This window comes from Caretta caretta, chromosome 14 (assembly GCF_965140235.1).
Source record: "Caretta caretta isolate rCarCar2 chromosome 14, rCarCar1.hap1, whole genome shotgun sequence".
Classification (NCBI taxonomy): Eukaryota; Metazoa; Chordata; order Testudines; family Cheloniidae; genus Caretta; species Caretta caretta.
The window spans coordinates 37,099,738-37,123,604 of NC_134219.1; the positions used below are offsets into that span (position 1 = coordinate 37,099,738).

Here is a 23,867-nt window from a genome sequence, read left to right on the forward strand (position 1 = left end):
AAGGATTTTAATAGAAGAAACAGTAAAAAAGAATCACCTCTGTAAAATCAGGATGGTAAATACCTTACAGGGTAATTAGATTCAAAACATAGAGAATCCCTCTATGCAAAACCTTAAATTACAAAAAGACACACAGACAGAAATATTCATTCTATTCAGCACAGCTTAATTTCTCAGCCATTTAAAGAAATCATAATCTAACGCATATCTAGATAGATTACTTACTGAATTCTAAGACTCCATTCCTGTTCTGTCCCTGGCAAAAGCATCACACAGACAGACTTTTTGTCTCTCCCTCCCTCCAGCTTTTTAAAGTATCTTGTCTCCTCATTGGTCATTTTGGTCAGGTGCCAGCGAGGTTACTTTTAGCTTCTTAACCCTTTACAGGTGAAGGATTTTTCCTCTGGCCAGGAGGGATTTTAAAGGTGTTTACCCTTCCCTTTATATTTATGACAGGCCCTACTAGATGAAAACTTTTCTTGCTCATTGAGCCAGATAGATTCCTTCACAGATCAGTGACTCCATCTGAATTCATTTGAGCAACATATATTAACTGATGACTTTTCCTCAGGGCCTCCTTCATCTCTTTGTTTCGCAGGCTGTAGATGAGGGGGTTGACCAGGGGAATCAGGACTGTGTAGAAGACAGAGTACACTTTGTTCAGGGCTATCTGTTTGTTGGTTTTTGGTAGCAGATACACAGTTATTAGGGTCCCATAGAAAACTGTAACCACAATGAGGTGAGAGGAGCAGGTGGAAAAGGCCTTTTGCCTCCCGGTGGTGGAAGGGATTCTCAGGATAGTAGCAATGATACAAACATAGGATGTCACAGTTAATAGAAATGGGCGAGGCAAGTCTAGGGAGGTGAGTATGAAACTAACCAGTGTGATCGTGCTCGTGTCACTGCAGGAGAGTTTTAGCATTGGAGAAAAATCACAAAAGAAATGGTCAATTTCACTGGGGCCACAGAATGTTAATTGTGACATAAAACACATCATTATTACACAAGTTAGGAATCCGCTTATCCAAGACCCCCCTGCTAGCTGGAGGCACAACCTGCTGTTCATCAGGGCTGCATAATGCAGGGTTTGCATATCGCTAAATATCGATCATAAGACATTGCTGCTAGGAGATAACATTCTGTAGCTGCCAAAAAATCAAAGCAATACAACTGTGCAAAACAGCCACTGACAGAAATGGTTCTGTCTCCAGTCAGGAGACTGGCCAGCATCCTAGGCAGGATGGCAGAGGTGTAGCAGGTCTCCAGGCAGGACAAGTTCCCCAGGAAGAAGTACATGGGGGTGTGAAGGTGCTGATCAGCCACAACTAGCGCAATGATTAGGATGTTTCCAGACGTGGTCACAATGTAGATCACTAGGAAAACCAGGAACAGAAGGATCTGCAGTTCAGGGAGATTCCCAAATCCCAGGAGGATGAATTCTGTGATGACCGTTCGATTGTCCTCTTCTGCTTTCTCTATGAGGTGCATCTAGGAACAAATAAAAATACTAAAACTCAGAGGTGGGACTTTCAAAGGCACAAACATCCCATCACCTTAAGAAAGGGCAGAAGGACAAATATCCAGAGGCATTTAGGCACCCAAAGTTGCAGATAGATGCCTCATGGGATTTTCAACAGTATTTAGGCAACATAGGTGCCTTAAGGCCAGATTTTTAAAGCTATTTAGGTGCTGCGGCACTCAGCATCGCAATGTCCAAGCCTAACTCACTTTTTCCCAGATTTAGGCACCGAGGAGTTTACCTTCTATTGACAGCCAATGGGATTTAGACTCCTCCATGCCTATATCCCTTTTGAACATGGAATTTAGGCTCCTCAATCAGTCAGGCATTGTTGCCACACTGAGCTCAGCAACCCCAAATAGCTTCAACAATCTGGGCCTGAGGGCTTTGCTGAACCAGGACCTTAATTCAAGCTATGCAGAGCCTCAAAGGATCTGCTGTTCCTCAAAGGATGCTAGCCACTGGGAAGTTTTAGACCACACTAAAAAGGTCAGCAGAGCTAAGAGATAGTAAAGGAATTGCTTTAACAATAACGATCTTGCAGCCTTTCCTCACATGAATAAATCCACGAGGTCTAATTCTGATCTCACAAACTGTTTTTTGCAATATTAACTTCTGCCAGAGATCCTCCCATTTTACAGCTGCCCAGGTGAGGTCAGAACTAGGAGCTGTAAATTCTGAGGACATGTACATTCTACATGCTATGTATTTTATTTTTAAATAACTGACTTGCTGCACTGAATATATGTTATTATTTTAATGGGAATTGGGGGTCCAAATTCCTTAAGTGGGATAGACAGAGGAGTAGGTGTGGTTGATCTACCTTGTAATCTGGAAGAACACTGCAAAGAGATGATGCAGTGCTCAATGCCTCCCGACAGCTGCTGAGAGCAATCAGCTGACACTCCGATCAGTGGAGGAAAGGCTCTGCTGAAGACAACTAGCAGCTACAGGGTCAGGAACATGCACAGAACTTCCACTTTATGGGAAAATCCAGAAGGACATTTTGAAAACAACTGCGGAAAGGAGTGAGCGTCCATGTGAAAGAGGCGAGTTGTCAGGGAGACAGAAAGGCATGCAAGCCCTGTCTAAAGGGCTGGGAGATGGGAGATAAAAGCTATGGGAATTGCCCTGGGTACTGTTATGCTCACAGCATACAAACAGGGAAGTTAGATTAAAACATCAAATACTGTCTCTGGAAGGTTGCAATGGAACATGACTTTATTGCATAAAATCCAAAACCCTAATGCACAAGAACCAAAACCTGAGAGAGAAAAAGCAGGCTGCTCCCTAGGGCAGAGAGACCCAACTCACCCAGCATTGCTCTAGGCTGGCTCTTTCCAGACTGACTGCTGAAAGACACTGATCTCATGCTTCCCTACAGAGCCCCTGGTCTGCAAGCAGGACCAGGAGAACCCTTGAGAGTTTAAAGTGAGAGCATATAATTTTAATGCAGTTTTCAATACACCACCGATGCCATAGAGAGAGAGGGAAAGATACAGGCAAAGAGAGAGAGACAGACAGGCACAGAGAGACATCAGACAGATAGAGGGAGATGTGTGAAACACCCCTATTTAACATTAGAGCTGACGGATTTTTTTTCCTTCACAGAAATGTTTGACTTTTTCTGAAAAAAATTGACAATCAAAATGTTGTGGCTGAAAACTGAAAATTTTCCAACAGAAGCTGAAAGCTTTTGATTTTTGACCCAATATTTTTCAGATTTTGGCTGAAAAGTTTTTGGGTTTTGGCCAATTTTTTTTTTAATGAAAACATGCCATTTTCCAGGGAAAGCAGACACTTTTCATGAAAAATTCTCATTTAATTTGAAAACCTAATTTTCCATAAAAAAACAAACCAAAAAAAAAAAAAACAGTTTTGAGAAGAAATTTTCCAGAAGCTCTATTTATCATAAGAAATGTAACACATCCGAAAAGACAATATAAAAAAACCCTCTGCATTCCAATGTTAGAGAAATAAAGAGACAAATTAGTAATACACTAGATCAGTAGTGTATCACTGTAACCAATTTCACTCAAACGATCACTGAAACACCAAGTCAGCTAAAATGTGTCCAAGTTATCAGTTAACCAAGGCCTTGTCTACACTACGAAATTAGGTGGAATTTCTCAAAGTCGGTTTTGTAGAAGGCGTTTTTATACAGGCGACTGTGTGTGTCCCCACACAAATGCTCTAAGTGCATGTAGTTGGCGGAGTGTGTCCACAGTACCGAGGCAATTAGAGAAGGTGTATCAAGCCACAGCCTGGCCATGAGCCACCTAAGCACAAGGATTGATTTTCCTTATGGAATTATGGAGCAGCTGATTTTGCTTACTACATGGGACACATTACTCACCCAGTCACTATATCTCATCCACAGCATAAAAAGGGGCTTGGAAAACAACAGTGGGCTGAAAAGCAAGAGCAAAATTTCATAGAGAGGACTTAAAGGCAGGCAATCAAAGAAACACTGAAACACCCTGTCTGGAACAGGATAGAATGGGAAATGCTCAGAAACCAAAAGAAAGAGAGAGAGACAGACAAAGAGATAGAGCCTTTGTATTTCAAGTGTTTTCCTAGTAGTACACTGCATGGTCTTCAGTCCTTAATCAGCCTTCACTCAGTGAAAATTCCCATGCACCGAGAACAATGGAAGTGTGTTGGTTACAGACTGAGCAAAACCGTTGTATTTGAGCACCTCACAGTCCTTAATATATTTATCCTCACAACACCACAGTGAGATTGGAAAAGGTTTTTGTGGCCATTGTACAGATGGAGAGCTGAGGCCCAGAGGGCCAGGTTTGATAAAGTACTTAGTGCCTAAAAATGCAGATCAGTGCCCAGTGAGATTTTACAAAGTCCTTAATCAGGCTCAGTGCCTAACTCTCATTGAAGCCAAAGGGAGTTAGGTGCCTAACCTGCTTAGATGTTTTTCAGCATTCCACCTGGTGTCCATCTACATCGTTTGGTGCCTCAACACCTTTAAAAATCTGGCCGTAAGCAATTCCCCCAAAGGCCCCCCCAGGGAGCCTGCAGGAGAGCAGAGAATTGAACCCAGGTGTCCAACATCCCAGGTTAGCCCCCTATCCAAATCTATCCATAGCTATAGCTCACCACATTATTCAATTTCCTGAATTACAAAAAAGATCTCTTATGACAGTGAGTTCCAGGAGACAAATACACATTGTGTAAAAAGAAAATGGTTTTGTGTCTGAGTGTTAAAGGTGTTGCCTGTTAAGTTGATTGGGTGACTCTTGATTTGGAGGTGCACCTAATGGAGTTTCTCTGTCCCATTCATTAGTCCTTAACATCCCGCATGTCCCACCTTGTTCATCTCCTCTTTAAATTAAACTCTCCGAGCCTTTTCTGAGGCTGGGATATTCAAAGGGACCTAAAGAAATTAGGCACAGTAGAAAATCAAGGGGATTTGGTCACCTGACTCCCTTGAAATTCCCAGTCCCATTAAACTCTGCCCATCCATGCATCTGCTTCTCTTCTCACCCTCTGCTCCGTTCCCAGCCTCGTGCAGTAAATGGGAAAAGAAGAGACGCTCTCCTCCCCCAGCTCTGAGACGGCAGGTGCAGCTCAGGAGCCTGCATGCCAGAGCCAGCAGAGCGGGGCGTGAGCACGCACTCCTCATGCGAGTGCCTGAGACACTGAGAGCGCGACACTGACCAGCAGCGCAGCTGGGAAACTGCCTCTGCCCAGTGCCCTGCCCTGTGCACAAAGGGAACGCCCTGAACAGCCACACACAGACCCCTCTCCCTTTCCTTCCCTCCCCGGTGCCCTGAGACACACACTACCCCTGCTGCACTCTGCAGCCCAGCTGAAGAGTGAGAGTGTCTGGGCCTGGATTTCGTGCAGCACCCCTGGTGCAACAGAACAGCTGGAACTCAATGCTCCCAGCCACGCTCTGCAGTGTCGCAGCTCGGCCCTGTTGGGGGCAGGGCTGAGGCATATCAGGGGCAGAGTAGGAAGTGAGAGGGAGCAGGATATGCACAGCTGCGGTGTGCGCCTGAGAGAGCACCCCATCTGTGCTCCTTCCCACTACGGCACCGTTTCCTCCCTACGTGAGATCCCCAGGATCTGACTAAGGGCTTGTCTAAATGGAGAGTCAGATCATGGCAAACTGGGGGGTGAGTCTACAGCGCACTAGCCTGCCACGTACTAACACGCTGTGTGGACCCTGCTCCAGTGCACGAAACGTTCCCAAGTGCACATTGACCTACCCCCATTTCAAACAGTGCTCAAAGGCCACTAGGGGACTTTTAGTGCTTGATAGCGGGGTCCACGCAGCCCCTTACTGCACAGCAACCTACAGCATGGTAGATTTCCACCTCAGCTTGCCACGCACTAACTCCCTGTGTGGACAAACCCCAGGAAGTTCAGATTTACCTTTAATCCTCAGCAAGAAGTGGCGACCTCTCTGTCGATGCCAAGTAGGTGTGGGGATCAGGATCCGGTTTCCACTTCCATGCTGCTCCCCTCCGTGTCTCCTGCTCTCAGAGCTTGTCTACAGGGTGGGGAAGTGCACTCAAGAGCAATGGGATTTCTAAAGGGCACCAACGTGTGGCTCGTGAACGGTCTCATGTAGACTCTTGCTGGCGCCCTCTGAAAGGTCCTTTGTGCACGACACATTGGGACACTTTAGAATTAACACCCCGCTGTTGTGCACAAGCGCCCCATATGGACAAGCCCTCATTTGCTCTGCAAAGACATCTACCTTCTACTGCTGCACTGGGCTGGCTCTTGATTTCTTTCTTGATGCACACACCCGTGTATATTACAAGGGACCTCCATGCCTCCTGCTCTGGAGCCTTCCAGGGTTTATAGGGGAAAGCAGCCTCACGCTGGCTCAGGCAGCTGTTGGGATCTTCTCTGAGGCTGCTGCTAATGATCCTTTTGAAAGTGCCCTCAGGAGGGAATTCAGTGCTATGGTGCTTGTTAAGACAGTGTAAACACAAAGGCCATTGACGACTGAGGCCTGGTCTACACTACAGAGCTCGGTCGATGCAAGGCATTTTACATTGACCTAACTATTGAGGCGTTTACACTTCAATTTCATTCCCGCCAATGTAACTGCCCCGCTACGCCGACTTAATAACCCCACCTCCACAAACGGCATAGAGTCAAGGTCGATGTAGTTAGTGTCAATGTAAACACTGCATTGCTTATGTCAACTGTTACTGGCTTTCAGGAGCCTTCCGCAATGCCCCACACTGACGGTGCAATCCATGCACATGCTGCTGGTGAGATCATGCACCGCCGACACAAGGAGCAAAGTGCAAACACGCACAAGTGATGTAATTACTGCGGCGGCTGTATGCCGATGTCAGTTAGGTCGACTTAATTTTGTAGTGTAGACATGTCCTGAGTTAGAGAAAAATGAGTTCCTTTGGATTTGGCCCGTAGAAGTTATTCTTTGCTGACTGTCTGGGCTAGATTGCCTATTCCGGGATGAATTAACAGGAGTGTTGTATGTAAGACCTGGGAGATAATTTTTCTGCTCTATTCGGCACTGGTGAGGCCTCAGCTGGAGTAGTGTGTCCAGTTCTGGGCGCTGCACTTTAAGAGGGATGTGGAAAAATTAGACACAGTCCAGAGGAGAGCAACAAAAATGATAAAGAGCTTTAGAAAACCTGACCTGTGAGGAAAGGTAGAAAAAATTGGGCCTGTTTAGCCTAGAGAAGTGAAGGGTGGGGGGGGGGGGGCTGTGATAACAGGCTTCAGAGCTGTACCAGGTTGTTAGAAAGAGGGTGATGATCCATTGTTCTCCATGTGCACCAAGGGTAGGGCAAGGAGGAAACTACAACAAAACATGCCGAGGAGTGGGGAGGAGCACTGTGGAATCACAGAGCAACTGTGTGGCCCAGTGGAGAAACCACTGGATTGAGACTATTCCCAGCTCTGCGACTGGCCTGTTGGATGGACATGGGCAACTCACCTCACCTCTCTGTCCCTCAGTTTCCCATCTGTAAAATGGGGATAATGATGTCAAGCTCTTGGCGATCTGCTGATGAAAAGCACAATATAAAAACTAGGTCTTTTGATTATTACCGAGCCACAGTAGCACATCAACTGCAAACCTAGGTGAGAACGACAGCTGTCTAAACAGCTAGTAACTCCTGCCAACAAACATTGCTCCTTCTGTTTAAAAAACTAGGAAATAAAAAGTCACAAAAAACCTTTGTTAATGCAGAGTTAAGGTGCCCGGTGATAGCTAGGGCCCTTCCCAAAGGCTGAGTTCAGCAAAAGTCTGACTTCTGAGAACCAGGAAATACAGAGAGAACATAAATGCCCACGCAACCTTAACACTGCCCTATTTGTATGAAACCCCAAAATACCCACACCACACACTCCCACTCTACCATGTCACTGCAGTGGGCAGGCACTCTCTGCCCTGGCCCTATGTTCAAATACTGATCCCACTCCCCCAGCAGAATACCACACTTGTAAAGTGTGACGGCCACTTCACACCTTTTTCCAGCCCCTGAGTTGCTGAAGACAGGGGAGAGTATTGTCACACTTTTCAAGACCACCTGGCTCACTCATGCCATCCCTGATGACAGGGGAAGAAGAGCTGTGTGAAGGTTCCTCCCCCACTCTGAACTCTAGGGTACAGATGTGGGGACCTGCATGAAAACCTCCTAAGCTTACTTTTACCAGCTTAGGTGAAAACTTCCCCAAGGTACAAATTAATTGTATCCTTTGTCCTTGGACTTTTTCACTGCCACCACCAAACTTTAACTGGGTTTACTGGGAAACGTAGTTTGGACACGTCTCTCCTCCCCAAATCCTCCCAACCCTTGCACCCCACTTCCCGGGAAAGGTTTGGTAAAAGTCCTCACCAATTTGCATTGGTGACCGCAGACCCAAACCCTTGGATCTGAGAACAATGAAAAAACATTCAGTTTTCTTACAAGAAGACTTTTAATAGAAATAGAAGTAAATAGAAGTAAAGAAATCCTCTCTGTAAAATCAGGATGGGAGATACCTTACAGGGTAATTAGATTCAAAACATAGAGAATCCCTCTAGGCAAAACCTTAAGTTACAAAAAAGACACACAGACAGGAATAGTCATTCTATTAAGCACAACTGTTTTCTCAGCTGTTTAAAGAAATCATAATCTAACACATACTTAGCTAGATTACTTACTAAAAGTTCTAAGACTCCATTCCTGGTCTATCCCCGGCAAAAACAGCATATAGACAGACAGAGACGCTTTGTTTCTCTCCCTCCTCCCAGCTTTTGAAAGTATCTTGCCTCCTCATTGGTCATTTTGGTCAGGTGCCAGCGAGGTTACCTTTAGCTTCTTAACCCTTTGCAGGTGAGAGGATTTTTCCTCTGGCCAGGAGGGATTTTAAAGGGGTTTACCCTTCCCTTTATATTTATGACAAGCTGTCAGGCTGTCTGGAGTGGCTGAAGAGCACCGGTACCAACCTCAGGGCAGACAGTTCAGAAGCAGGGCACAACCCCCACATTGGCTGTGAGTTCTAGACTTAGATTTCACCAACCAAGTATCAAGTGGGAACTCCTTAAGAACTACAACAATCTTAACATGGAGTCACAGACAGTCCCCTTGGGCACTCCTGTCTGTCTTGCTATCCAGGTGAGCCTGCCTTTGCAATAGATGGCCCCTTACACCAAAAATCACAATATTAAGGTTATTCTTAGTCCCAAAGGACCAGTCACTTACCCCAGGCCAACTGCACTTTAGATATTACACCAAAGATATTCTTGTAGCCAATCCTATAGTAAACTACCTAAGGATTTATTAGCTAAGAAAAACAAACATATCTATTCAGGGGACACCATCATAAGGCCTAATCACATCAGCCACACTATCAGAGGCTCGTTCACCTGCACATCTACCAACGTGATATATGCCATCATGTGCCAGCAATGCCCCTCTGCCATGTACATTGGCCAAACTGGACAGTCTCTACGTAAAAGAATAAATGGACACGAATCAGATGTCAAGAATTATAACGTTCAAAAACCAGTCGGAGAACACTTCAATCTCTCTGGTCACTCGATTACAGACCTAAAAGTGGCAATTCTTCAACAAAAAAACTTCAAAAACAGACTCCAAAGAGACAGTGCTGAATTGGAATTAATTTGCAAACTGGATACAATTAACTTAGGCTTGAATAGAGCCTGGGAGTGGATGGGTCATTACACAAAATAAAACTATTTCCCCATGTTTATTCCCCCCCCCCCCAGCACTGTTCCTCACACGTTCTTGTCAACTGCTGGAAATGGCCCACCTTGATTATCACTACAAAAGGTTACCCCTCCCTCCCCGCTCTCCTGCTGGTAATAGCTCACCTTACCTGATCACTGTTGTTACAGTGTGTATGGTAACACCCATTGTTTCATGTTCTCTGTGTATATAAAATCTCCCCACTGTATTTTCCACTGCATGTATCCAGTGAAGTGAGCTGTAGCTCACAAAAGCTTATGCTCAAATAAATTTGTTAGTCTCTAAGGTGCCACAAGTACTCCTTTTCTTTCTACAAGGGAAGAGGCAATTCTTGATTTAGTCCCAAGTGGAGCACAAGATCTGGTCCAGGTGGGTAAATATAGATGAACTGCTCAGTAACAGTGACCATAATGTAATTAAATATAAACATCCTTGTAGGGGAAAACCCCCACAGTAGCATTTAACCTCAAAAAAGGAGAACTACACAAAAATGAGGAGGCTAGTTAAATGAAATTAAAAGGAACAGTCACAAGGGTGAAATGCCTGCAAACTGCATGGAGATTATTTAAAAACACCATAATAGAGGCTCAAACTAAATTTATGCCCCCCTCAAAAAAAAAGTAAAGAAAACCAGAAAAATGGCTATCAGCAAAGTAAAAAAGGCAGTTAGAGACAAAAAGATATCTTTTTACAAATTGGAAGTCAAATACTACTGAGGAAAATAGAAAAGAGCATAAACTCTGGCAAGTCAAGCACAGAAGTATAAGTAAGTGAGGCTAAGAAAGAATCTGAAGAACAACTAGCTAAGGACACAAAAACTAAAAGCAATTTTTTTAAGTACATCAGAAGCAGGAAGCCTGACAAACAGTCAGTGGGGCCACTGGACAATCAAGGTGAGAAAGGAGCACTCAAGGAAAACAAGGCCATTGCGGAGAAGCTAAACAAATTCTTTGCATCAGTCTTTACTGCAGAAGGTGTGTGGGAGCTTCCCACACCTATGCTATTCTTTTTAGGTGACAAATCTGAGGAACTCTCCCAGATTGAGATGTTAATAGAGGAGGTTTTGGAACAAATTGATAAATTAAACAGTAATAAGTCATCAGCACCAGATGGTATTCACCCAGGAATTCTGAAGGAACTTATATGAAATTGCAGAACTAGTAACTGTGGTATGTAACCTAGCACTTAAATCAATCTCTGTACCAGATGAATGGAGGGTAACTAATGTAACACCGATTTTTAAAAAAGGCTTCAGAGGCAATCCTGGCAATTACAGGCTGGGAAGCCTAACTTCAGTACCAGGCAAATTGGTTGAAACTATAGTCAAGAACAGAATGATCAGACACACAGATGAACACAACGTGTTGGGGGAAGAACCAACACAGCTTTTGTAAAGGGAAATCATGCCCCCGCAATCTATTAGAATTCTTTGCGGGTGTCAACAAACATGTGGAAAAGGGTGATCCAGTGGATATAGTGTACTTGGACTGTCAGAAAGGTTTTGACAAGGTCCCTCACCAAAGGCTCTCAAACAAAGCAAGCAGAGAGGGGATAAGAGGGAAGGTCCTCCCATGGATCAGTAATTGGTTAAAAAGATAGGAAACAACGGGTAGGAATAAAAGTCAATTTTCACAATGGGGAGATGTAAATTATGGCACCTCCCAAAGATCTGTACTGGGACCAGTGTTGCTCAACATATTAATAAATGATCCGGGAAAAGGGGTAAATAGTGAAACGGCAACATTTGCAGATGAGAGAAAGTTACTCAAGAAAGTTAAGTCCAAAGCTAAGAAGGTGCATAGGAATCTGCCCCCAGAGAAGTCTGGAGAAGCAGCTGATAAGTAGTTGAGAAACTGAAGGGCAAGGTCCCTGAAAAAACAATGAGTTCTCAGAGAGAGAGAGAAAGAGAGAGAAAGACAGGAAGTGAGAAGGTGAGGGACAGACAGAGAGAGCATGAGTAGCAAAGGAGATCTCATAAAACAGGGTGACTGGACAACAAAATGGCAGATGAAATTAATATTGATAAGTGCAAAGCAATGCACACTGGAAGACATAATCCCAATGATGAATACAAAGTGATGGGGTCTAAATTAGCTGGTACCACTGAAGAAAGATCTTGGAATCATTGTGGGTAGTTCCCTGAAAACATCTGCTCCATGTGCAGCGGCAGTCAAAAAAGCAAACGACGTTAGGAACCTTTAGGAAAATGGTAGATAATAAGCCAGTAAATATCTTACTGCCTCTCTATAAATCCATGGTACGCCCACACCTTGAATACTGCGTGCAGATGTGGTCGCCCCCTCTCAAAAAAGAAATATTGGAATTGGAAAAGGTGCAGAGAAGGGCAACAAAAATGATGAAGGGCATGGAACAGCTTCCGTATGAAGAGAGATTATAAAGACTGGGACTGTTCAGCTTGGAAAAGAGACGACTAAGGGGGGATAGGAGAGAGGTCTATAAAATTATGACTGGTGTGGAGGAAGTGAGTAAGGAAGTGTTATTTATCCCTTCACATAAAACAAGAACCAGGGGCCACCCAATGAAATTAATAGGCAGCAGGTTTAACACACACATACGGAAGTTCTTCTTCACACAACGCACAGTCAAGCTGTAGAACTCATTGCCAGGGGATGCTGTGAAGGCCAAAAGTATAACTGGGTTCAAAAAAGAATTAGATCAGTTTATGGAGGACAGGTCTGTCCATAGCTGTTAGCCAAGATGGTCAGGGACACAACCCCATGCTCTTGGTGTTCCTAAACCTCTGACTGTCAGAAGCAGGGACTGGATGACAGGGGATGGATCAGTCAATAATTTCCCTGTTCTGTTCATTCCCTCTGAAGCATCTGACACCGGCCACTGCCAGAGACAGGACACTGGGCTAGATGGACCATTAGTTTGACCCAGAGTGGCCATTCTTGTGAGGTTATGCTGTTTTAAAAAGTAACACAGCATCAATTCTCCTATGGAGGGAACCCAGAGGATCACCGGCAGCAGTCCCAAGGGACATCCCAACAGCAGCGGCAAGGGCCAGGGGCTGGCTGCTTTCCCTGATAAATACTGCAAGAATCCAGAGCAGGACACATTAAGGGTTTGTGTGATGCCAACAATCAACCCAGGCAGCGAGAGATGCCGATCCCAGCAGCCACAGGCAGGTGTCTGCCCACAAACTGGGACAAGAAGGCTGACTAACACCAGACCTAGTCACTGGTGATGGGGAGCTAACTGCTTCATGCGAAGGTTTGAAGGTAAGTGTCACTAGCCTCGGGGCAAATCCTCAGGTCCTTGTTCATATGCAGTCCTTGCTCTGAGACACCCCCCTTGGACAGTGTCCTCACACGCTGGGAGCTCTGCCAGAGTAAGGACTTCAGAGTTGCTTTCTTTGTGGTTCACAACTAGAAAAAATGATGAATCAGAACAGAGACCCAGCTATCATCTCTGCCCTTACACATCCCTCTGTATATCCTCCCCTCATCCTCTTGCTCGCTGGCTGGCTGTCCCCATCTCTCTCTCCCTGACAAATCATTGTTTTCTCAGGGACCTTGGCCTTCAGATTCTCAGCTACTTATCAGCTGCCTCTCCAGACTTTTCTGGGAGGCAGATACCTGTGCACCATCCCAGCCCCATCCTCAGATGCTTTATGTCTCATGCTGAGTATTTCCTCTCTGCATTTCTGTGGGACTTGAGGGCCCTCAGCATTTCTTGGGCAGTATTGAGCACCCCACCGAAAAAGGGTGTACATTAGAAATGAACTGAATGGAGACTGGATTCCTTACACATTAGGAAACTTTGCCCAAGCATTTACTGCTCTACCGTAATTTTTTTCCAGAGGATGGGTACTACAGCGGTTAGGGCACCAGCCTGTGACTTAGAAGACCTGGGGGCTCTTCTCTGATCAGGCGCAGCCTCTTTGTATGACCTTGGATAGTCACTCAGTCAATAATTAATATTTAACATTAATCAATAATAGCTGGCAATTCATTATAAGCAGTTTCAGTGTTTCTGGACTAGTCACTAATGGGATATGAATGAGAGGAATCTGAGTATGCATCTACTCCAAGGGGTGGTTTCATCTGTGCCTTGGGCACGGCCATTGGCAGAGTCACTTTCCCATCAGTGCTGTTGGTCATTGTCACTCCCTCATCGCAGGCACTGACCTGGTGCAATCTCATTCTTGCCCTTCTCTGGGGAAGCTCATGTGTCTGACCCTCGCCCCCATCACATTGTTAAGCTGGAGCTCAGACTACAGTGGACAAGTAACTCATCTTCAGCTCCCAGCATGATGCTGCGGGGCAAGGGCTGATGCGATCCACCATTTACACTAGTTTAATCTGGCAAGTGACCTGTGCCCCGTGCTGCAGAGGAAAGCGAAACCCCCTCAGGGTCTCTGCCAATCTGACCTGAGGAAAAATTCGTTCCCGATCCCAAATATAGCAATCAGTTAGATCCTGAGCATGTGGGCTAAACCCACCAAGCAGATACCTGTGAAAGAATTCTCTGTAGTAACTCAGAGCCCTCTCCATCTCGTGCCCCATCACCAGCCACTGGAGATATTTGCTGCTATCAGTTGCAGATCGGCTACATGCTATTGTAGTCAATCTCATCATACCATTCCCTCCACAAACTTGTCAAGCTCAGTCTTGAAGCCAGTTAGGTTTTTTGCCACCACTGCTCCCTTTGGAAGGCTGTTCCAGAACTTCACTCTTGTGATAGTTAGAAACCTTAATCTAATTGCAAGCATAATCTTGTTGATGGCCAGTTTGTATCCATTTGTTCTTGTGTCCACATTGGCACTTAATTTAAATAACTCCTCTCCCTCCTTGGTGTTTATCCCTCTAATGTATTTGTAGAGAGCAATCATATCTCCTCTCAGCGTTCTTTTGGTTAGGCTAAACAAGCTAAGCTCTTTGAGTCTCCTCTCATAAGATAGGTTCTCTATGCCTTGGATCATCCTAGTAGCCCATCTCTGCACCTGTTCCAACTTGAATTCATCTTTCTTAAACATGGGAGACCAGAACTGCACACAGTATTCCTGATAAGGTCTCACCAGTGCCTTGTATGATGGTACTACCACTTCCCTCTCTCTACTGGAAATACCTCACCTGATGCATCCTAGGACTGCATTAGTCTTTTTCACGGCCGCATCACATTAGCAGCTCATGGTCCTCCTGTGATCAACCAATACACCCAGGTCTTTCTCCTCCTCTGTCGCTTCCAACTGATACGTCCCCAGTTTACAGCAAAAATTCTTGTTGTTAGTTCCTAAATGCATGACCTTGCACTGTGCACTATTAAATTTCATCCCATTTCGAGTACTCCAGTTTTCAAGGTCATCCAGATCTTCTTATTTGATATTCTGGTCTTCCTCCGCATTGGCAATACCTCCCAACTTTGTGTCATCCGCAAATTTTATGAGCACACTCCCACTTTTTGTGCCAAGGTCAGGAATAAAAATGTTTAATAAGATTGGTCCCAAGACCGATCCTGGATGAACTCCACTAGTAACCTCCCTCCAGCCTGACAGTTCACCTTTCAGTATGACCCATTGTAGTCTCCCCTTTAACCAGTTCCTTCTTCACCTTTCAATTCTCATATTAATCCCGATCTTCTCCAGTTTAACTAATAATTTCCCATGTGGAACTGTATCAAATGCTTTACTGAAATCCAGGTAGGTTAAATCTACTGCAATTCCTTTGTCTAGAAAATCAGTTATCTTCTCAAAGAAAGTAATCAGGTTGGTCTGGCACAATTTACCTTTTGTAAAACCACGTTTATTTTATCCCAATTACTGTTTACCTCTATGTCCTTAAGTACTTTCTCTTTCAAAATTTGTTCTAAGACCTTGCATACAATTGAGACCAAATTAACAAATCTGTAGTTTCCTGGCTCACTTTCCCCCCCTTTTTTAAATATAGGCAGTATATCTGCAATTCTCCAATCCTAGGATATGATCCCCAAGTTTACAGGTTCATTAAATCCTTGCTATTGGGCTTGCAATTTCATGTGCCAATTCCCTTAATATTCTTGGATGGAGATTATCCAGGGGCCCCGATTTAGTCCCATTAAACTGTTTGAGTTTAGCTTCCACCTTGGACGTGGTAATTTCGACTTCCATATCCTCGTTCCCATTCGCCACCCTGCCACTACCCCTAAGCTCTTCATTAGCCTCATTAAAAACTGAGGCAAAGTATTTGTTTAGGTGTTAGGCCATGCCTAGATTATCTTTTATCTCCACCCTCAGTGTTTAGTGGTCCCATTTATTCTTTCCTTGTTTTCTTCTTATTTATATGGCTATAGAACCTTTTACTATTGGTCTTAATTTCCTTTGCAAAGTCCAACTCTGCTTGCCTTTTGGCATGTTCAGTTTATTCCAACACATTCTGACCTCCATGAGGTAGCTTTCTTTGCTGAACCATCCCATCTTCCATTCCTTGCAGGCTTTCTGCTTTCTCTTAATCACCTGTTTGAGAAGCTTGCTCGTCTGGGCTGGTCTGCAACCCTTCCTTATGAATTTTTTCCCCTTGCTTCGGATGCTGGCTTCAGATAGCTTCTGCTACTTCTACCAAGTAATTCCAAGCCTCCTCCACATTAAGATCCTGAAGTTCTTCGCGCCAGTCCACTTCCCAAATAATTCCATTAATTTTTTTTAAGTTAGCCCTTTTGAAATCAAACACCCTAGTTGCAGATCGAGTTTTGTTTATCCTTCCATTTAGTTGAAACTCAGTTAGCTCATGATCACTCGAACCAAGGTTGTCCCCTACAACCAGTTCTTCTATGAGGTCCTCATTGCTCATTCATACCAAATCTCAAATGGCATCACCTCTTCTTGGTTCAGCAACTATTTGGGGAAGAAATCTGTCAGCAATCACATCCAGGAAAACCTGGGCACTACTATTATTAGTTTCAGAGTGGTAGCCATGTTACTCTGTATCAGCAAAAACAATGAGGAGTCCCTGTGGCATCTTAGAGACTAACACATTTATTTGGGCATAAGCTTTCATGGGCTAAAACCCACTTCATCAGATGCATGGAGTGAAAAATACAGTAAGCAGAATATATATTCTAGCACATGAAAAGATAGGAGTTGCCTTACCAAGTGGGGGGTCAGTGCTAACAAGCCAATTCAATTAAGGTGGAAGTGGCCTATTCTCAATAGTTGACAAGAAGGGGTGAATACCAAGGGAAGAAAAATTACTGTTGTCATGCCAACAAGGCCAATGCAATCAAGGTGGCCCATTTCCAACAGTTGACAGGAAGGTGTGAGTATCAGCAGAGGGAAAATTACTTTTTGTAGCACTTGTCCCCCAATCTATATGTGGGAAATCAAAGTCTCCCTTAATCACACAATTCACAGTAGTATTTGTTTCATTACAAACATTAACAAGAGGTCTCTATCCATATTGGATCCTGGTGGTCTCTAGCAGACTCCAAGATTATCCTGGGAGAACCTCCAGAAGCTTTCTTCCCCGAAGTGATTTTAGCCGAAACAGACTCTGTCTTATCGATTCCATCACTTCTAATTTCTTTAGTCTACCTCATCATTAATATACAATGCTGCTCCACCACCTTTGCCTTTATTTCTGTCTTTCCTGAACAGCACATACCCATCAATACCTGTACTCTAGTCATGATTATTATTCTACCATGTTTCTGTTATCCCTATAATATCTGGTTTCACTTCCAGTACCAGTAGTTCTAGTTAATCCATTTTGTCACCCAGGCTCCTTGCGTTGGTGTACAAACATCTTATCTGTTGCTGCTTGGCTTCGCCCACATTCCTTGCCTGATCGGGTACAGTTATTCTTCTTCCAGTGTCACCTATCTGACTGGTATCAGCACTATCCTTCCTCTGAATGTCCATTCTCCAACCCACTGTGGCTCCTTTCTCCATTGCTGTATCCTTTCTGACTTGATTTTCCACCCTCTCAATCTTAGAATCAGGCATGGATATTACATGAGCATCTCCCCCAAGTTTCTAGTTTAAAGCTCTTTTAATCAGTTGTGCCAGCCTCCATCCCCAAATGGTCCCTTTTGGTCTTAAATCTAAGAATCAATTAATGAAAAAAGTTGGGGTATGGGGCAGAAGAAGGGCAAGTTAACTGGGTGACAGCTCTTTGGGGTGTGTGGGGAATCTCTCTGAAGTGAAGAAGTTTCTCTGTTGTGAGAGAATATAAATCCAGCTCTCAGTTTGCAGTGGAAACTCTTATGGGATCAAAAGATGGAAATCTATCTAATTTCATGGTCCAGCCAAATCTTTCGATGTTCATTACTTTTTCACGATCACAGGATGCAGCTCATGGAGAAAGGAGATGCAGAAAATCAAACAGATGTGACAGAATTCATCCTCCTGGGGTTTGGGGATCTCCCTGAACTGCAGATCCTTCTCTTTCTGGTTTTCCTAGTGATCTATATTGGGACAATGGCAGGGAACTTCCTCATCATTGCTCTAGTTGTGACTGATCAGCACCTTCACACCCCCATGTACTTCTTCCTGGGGAACTTGTCCTGCCTGGAGACCTGCTACACGTCTGCCTTCCTGCCGAGGATGCTGGCCAGTCTCCTGACTGGGGACAGAACCATTTCTGTGGGGGGCTGCATGACACAGTTTTTTTTCTTTTGTTTTCTAGCAACCACAGAGTGTTATCTCCCGGCAGTGATGTCTTATGATCGGTATTTAGCCATATGCAAACCACTGCACTATGGAACCTGTATGAATGGCAAGTTGTGCCTCCAGCTAGCAGCTGGGTGTTGGATAAGTGGATTTCTACCTTGTACAATAGTGATGTGTTTTATGTCACAATTAATTTTCTGTGGCCCCAATGTAATGGACCATTTCTTTTGTGATCTCACCCCAATGCTAAAGCTCTCCTGCAGTGACACCAGCCAGATGATGCTGGTTCTTTATATATTTTCCTTCCCAGATGCAGTTTCCCCATTTCTATTAACCTTGACATCCTATATTTGTATCATTAGCACCATGCTGAGAATCCCTTCCACCACCGGGAGGCAAAAGGCCTTTTCCACTTGCTTCTCTCACCTCATCGTAGTAACACTTTTCTATGGGACCATAATGATTGTCTACACGCTACCGAAATCCAGCAACCTGAGAGCCCTGAACAAAGTGTTCTCTGTCTGCTACACAGTCCTGACTCCCCTGGCCAATCCCCTCATCTACAGCCTGAGAAACAGAGAGGTCAAGGAGGCCCTGAGAAAAGCTGTCAGGAAATGTCTGGCCCTCACACAGAAGTCAGACTAGTTGAATGAAATGAGGATCAATCAATCTGGTTTCTATTGTGAAAGAAGGAGGGTCTAAGTGGGCCCTGATACAGAAATGCAGTGTACAAGAGATGTGTGTGCTTGCACACACACACACACATATACATATAAATTTAAGAGTGATACAGATGGTTGGAATTTTGCAGGGGGAGGAGGGGAGAGAAGATTTTGACTTTTCATCAAAATAACTGAAACCTGAAAAATGAAAAAAAATTTTCTTTTTGGCAACTGACATCTGAAAACCTTCAGATGGAAACTGTAAAAAATAAAAATAAAAAAAAAAGTCATGCACTGTTGTTGTGGCTGTGTTGGTCCCAGAATATTACAAAGACAAGCTGTGACTCTCTGTACCTCAAAATAGCACCCTGGGCCCCCCTATTCACCACTGGGATAGAAGGATGCTGTGTTTGGTACAAGTATGCCTTGAGAGGGATCATTTGAGAAGTCTGGATCTGCTGAACATTACTATCCTGTTGAATTGTGGGTACTATCATTGTATGTGATGTTATGAAGTATTGCTAAATGTGTTACTGAAATATAGTGAGGTTGGGAGATGGCCACAGCTGGCCTTTCAGTAACAACAAAGGGGCACCCATCGCTGGCCAGACAGGAGTTGATGGCCCATCAAGAAGAATCCACTCTCCCAGAAACTCCTCAGAGGGCAGGTACACAATGGGTACTGCCCGACCCCCGCCTCACAGCAAAGATCTTTCTAGCACCTGGAGAGAAAGTATAATGAGGGTCAATGACATCACCACTTGGCCTCTCTCCTCCACCATCTCAACACCTGGAAGATCGTCTGGAAGACAAAGACTTTGAACTGGGGAAGATTGGTCCCAGGCTGGGAAAGGATTCCAGCCTGTGTATAGAGAACTGTGAGCTGCCTGTAACATCTATTAGGGTGAGAAACTGTTTGATTCAAATGTTGCTTCATTTGTAGAATTTAGACTGCAAATTTATTTGTATTTCTTATGTAACCAACTCTGATCTCTATGCCTGCTTCTTATAATCACTTAAAATCTATCTTTCTGTAGTTAATAAATCGGTTTTATATTTTACCTAAAACTGTGTGGTTTTGGTTGAAATGCTTGGGGAATCTCAGCTCAGCTTCACAAGGGCTGTTGCACATCTACTTTCATTTGTTGGTGTGGCCAACTAATTAATGTGCTTGCACTGTCCAAGGGAGTCTTGAGAAGTGTAAGACGGTATGTTTCTAGGGTGCAAGGCTGGGGTGATTGACTGGTGCCTCTCTCTGTATAATTCATGACTGGCTTGGAAAACATTCATGCAATTTAACTGGGTGTGGGTCTCCACAAGCTGATGGCTGAGTAATCACAGCACCTGGAGGGGTTTGCTGCTTGTCACGGGCATAGTATTGTGAGAGACAGCCCAGGCTGGAGAGTTAAGGGGACACAGCGGTCCCACAGCTCCAGGTTGTACCCGGGGATCCCATCACACAAGGCGGGTGAGGTAATATCTTTTATTGGACCATCTTCTGCTGGTGAGAGACTCAAGCTTAGACAGAAGAGCTCTTCTTCAGGACTTGGAAATGTACTCAGTGTGTCAACTAAATACAAGGTGGAACAGATTGTTTAACATAAGTAGTTAACATATTTCAAGGGACAGCTATAGAGTGATCTCTTGGTGAAAAGTGTTCACCCAAAGGTGATACAGTGTTTGTCTTTTATCATTTTTCTGTGTCAGTTCATTTGAGAGCAGATTGTCTGGTTTCACCCACATAGCTGTTGTCTGGGCATTTGATTCACTGGATGAGGTACACCACATGTCATGATAGGCACAGATAGGACCCATGGATCTTGAAAGGTGTGTTGGGGGAAGTATTGCTCATTGTAGCAGAGGAGATATGTCCGCTGCTTTTGCATCTGTTGTTCTGGCAGGGTCTGATGCGGCTTTGAGTTGGTGTGTCCTGATCTGTGGGGAACTTGCTTCTGATGGTGAAGTTGGAAAGGATGGGGGGTTGTTTGAAAGCCAGAAGTGGGGGTTCAGGAAAGATTTCTTTCAGAATGTGATCCCCATCGAGTGTGGATTGTAATTGTTTAATGATACTTTTCACAAAGCGATCACTCTACATCTGACCTCTCGGTCCTCATTCTCAAAAGAAATCTGCACAACCCTGTCAAAAGATGAGTCTGGGAACTTAAATTCATAATTTTGCAAGACACTAAAAATCATTAACTGAATAGAGACACTAGATTTATGGCTTATTACAACAAACTGTAACCAACTAATCCTCTCCCCCCCCACACACAGCTGCATTTCCCACCCTTCCTCTCATGACTGGGGGTGTGTGTGTCATAACCCTAAGGATAGCCTAAAATTCCTCCTTACCTGTAAGGAGGAATCTGGTTGGCACTTGACGAAAGGAACCAATGGGGACAAAAGATACTTTCAAATCTGGGGGGGTGGGGGCCTTTGTTTTTTGTTCTTTGTTTCTGTGTTCCTTCGCTCTTAGGACTAAGAGGGACCGGACTTCAATCCATGTCCTCCAAACCACTCTGAACCAGTCTCTCAACTTGTGAATTTTCCCTTTGCTGGAGGGAGGTTTATCCCTGTTTTGTTGTAACTTTGAAACTAAGGCTCAAGGGGGTTCCTCTGTGTTTTGTTCACCTTTTGTTACCCTGTAAAGTTATCTTCCAACCTGATTTTACAGAGCGGATTTTTACCTTTTTTTAAAAAAAATAAAATTCTTCTTTTAAGAACTGATTTTTTTTCAGTGTCCAAAGATCCAGGGATTTGGGTCTGTGTTCACTTTGTACCAATTGGTTTGGATATTGTTCTCAAGCCTCCTCAGGAAAGGGGGTGTAAGGGCTTGGGGGGATATCTTGGGGGGAACAGAAACTCCAAGTGGTCCTTTCCCTGATTCTTTGTCTAAATCACTTGGTGGTGGCAGCATACTGTTCAAGGACAAGGTGGAATTTGTGCCTTGGGAAAGATTTTAACCTAAGCTGGTAAAAATAAGCTTAGGGGGTCTTGCATGTGGGTCCCCACATCTGTACCCCAGAGTTCAGAGTGGGGAAGGAACCCTGACAGGTGTTAATCATAGAATCATAGAATCTCAGGGTTGAAAGGGACCTCAGGAGGTCATCTAGTCCAACCCCCTGCTCAAAGCAGGACCAATCCCCGACTAAATGGGACATTTCAACTTGAATGGTCCCCTGAAATGTGTTTGAACTATTTATGATAAACTATCTGTTCCACCTTGTACTTAGCTGTGACACCGAGTACATTTCCCAGACTGAAGAAGAGTTCTGTGTAAGCATGAAAGCTTGTCTCTCCCACCAACAGAAGTTGGACCAATCAAAGGTAACACCTCACCCACCTTTTTTTTCCTCTCTCTCTCGCTCTCTCTCTCTCTCAAAAAAATGTTCCGTTGTTTTCAGTTTTCTGTCAAAACCTTTGGAGGTGGTTTGCACTGTGCTCCTTTCTACTCAGCTGAGGAAAGAGAGAGGGGCCCAGACTCACAATCCCCGCCCCGCCCATGCGCACACACCTCCTCTCCACCCTGCAAGACTCACAGTTCCCCGTTAACCCGCTGTTCCCTGGGGGAGAGGAGCTCCTAGATACATAGATTTTAAGGTGAAAAAAATCCATTCTGATCATTTTAGTCACATCTCCCGCATAGCAGAGGCTGGAGCTTTCCAGCCAGCGATTCCCCCCTCAGGCCCATCGCCCTAGGGGGCTGGTGAAGATACCCTTTGGGGGAGCTCAGGGAAATGGCCAGGCCCCACTCTCCGGTGTCGGGGTCGCTGTCTCTATCCCAGGCTGGTGCGGAGATGAGGCCCCAGCAAGGAGGGGAGGGAGGTTGGAGAGCCAGCCTGCCCCACGCTCACCCCACAGCAGCGTGCTGTGGGGCTGGGCCCGGCGCCCTGCTCTGGCCTGTTGGCTCTCCCCACTCTCAGATTTGCTGGGCGGCTCATTCCAATGAGTGGGGCTCAGACCTCCGACCACCCCAAGGGGACAAGGAAGGGGAGGGCTAAGGAGGGGGAAAAGGTCCCCGTCCCCTCATATGGTGAAGGTAGGATGCTGGTGCCAGGGTAAAATGGGTGAGCGGCCCTGTGGGGGGTTCCGGGGTGAGCCCCAGGGGACCGGAGCGACTGAAGAAGGGAGAGGGGGGTTGGTGTAGCCAGGAGCTGGGGGCATTCGGGCTGATGGGTAGGGTAGATGGACCTGGGTGTTGGGGGCCACAAAAGGGCCCTGGGGGGAGTCGGGGTGCTGGAGCAGTGGCAGGAGGGGCTGGGGTGAAGACAGAGGGAGGTGTGGGGAGGGAAGTGGTTTGAGGATGGTGGGGGATGGGGGCGTAGGGACGGTTTTCAGAGGTGGGTTTATTAGGGAATGGGGCTGGGGGGATGATGAGCAGCGGCGGGGGGAGGTCTGGGTGGGGTGAGGGGGTGCTGTCAGGGTGATGTTTTCTGGGGGTGTGTAGTTGGAGGGGTGTGCCATGAGGTGGATATATGTGGGGAGAAGGGGGTTGGTGTAGTGTGGTGGGTGGGGGATGTGGCAGAAGGAGGTTTTGTGGGGTTTGGGTTTCTCCAGGGGTGCGTGGATGTGTTTATTTGGGGATGGGGTAAAAGGGGTTGGATGGATTTAAACAGGAGCTGTGGGGAGGGTTGGGGGTTATATGGGGGTCTGTGGTGGGGGTGTTGGCTGGGAACTGCAGGAGGGTATTGGGGGGTCTATGGCAGAGGGTTGGTTGGGGGGCTATGGGAGAGGGTTGGGGGGCACTGTGGGAATGGATTAATTGGGGGGTCTATGATGGGGGTTTGGAGGGGAAAGGGAAGGGCGGTGGGGGGCTGGGAGCACAGGCAGCCGTGTGGCAGTGCCGATGGCAGCAGCTGGCTGTGTCTGTCTCC

General features: G+C 45.3%; 2 protein-coding genes across 2 annotated transcripts; one reads left to right on the forward strand and one right to left on the reverse strand.

Annotated features, from left to right (window-relative positions):
* Positions 1-505: 505 nt before the first annotated feature.
* LOC125621474 (olfactory receptor 8I2) lies at positions 506-1,488 on the reverse strand. The gene is made up of 2 exons (XM_048818324.2): positions 1,209-1,488; positions 506-924 (listed from the first exon to the last, which is right to left on the reverse strand). Exons 1-2 carry the CDS (start codon positions 1,486-1,488, stop codon positions 506-508), a joined length of 699 nt encoding a protein of 232 aa, XP_048674281.2.
* A 16,519-nt stretch (positions 1,489-18,007) lies between these two features.
* Positions 18,008-18,976, forward strand: LOC142068949 (olfactory receptor 10A7-like). Its single transcript, XM_075119067.1, has one exon. It carries the CDS (start codon positions 18,008-18,010, stop codon positions 18,974-18,976), a length of 969 nt encoding a protein of 322 aa, XP_074975168.1.
* The last annotated feature ends 4,891 nt before the right edge of the window (positions 18,977-23,867 follow it).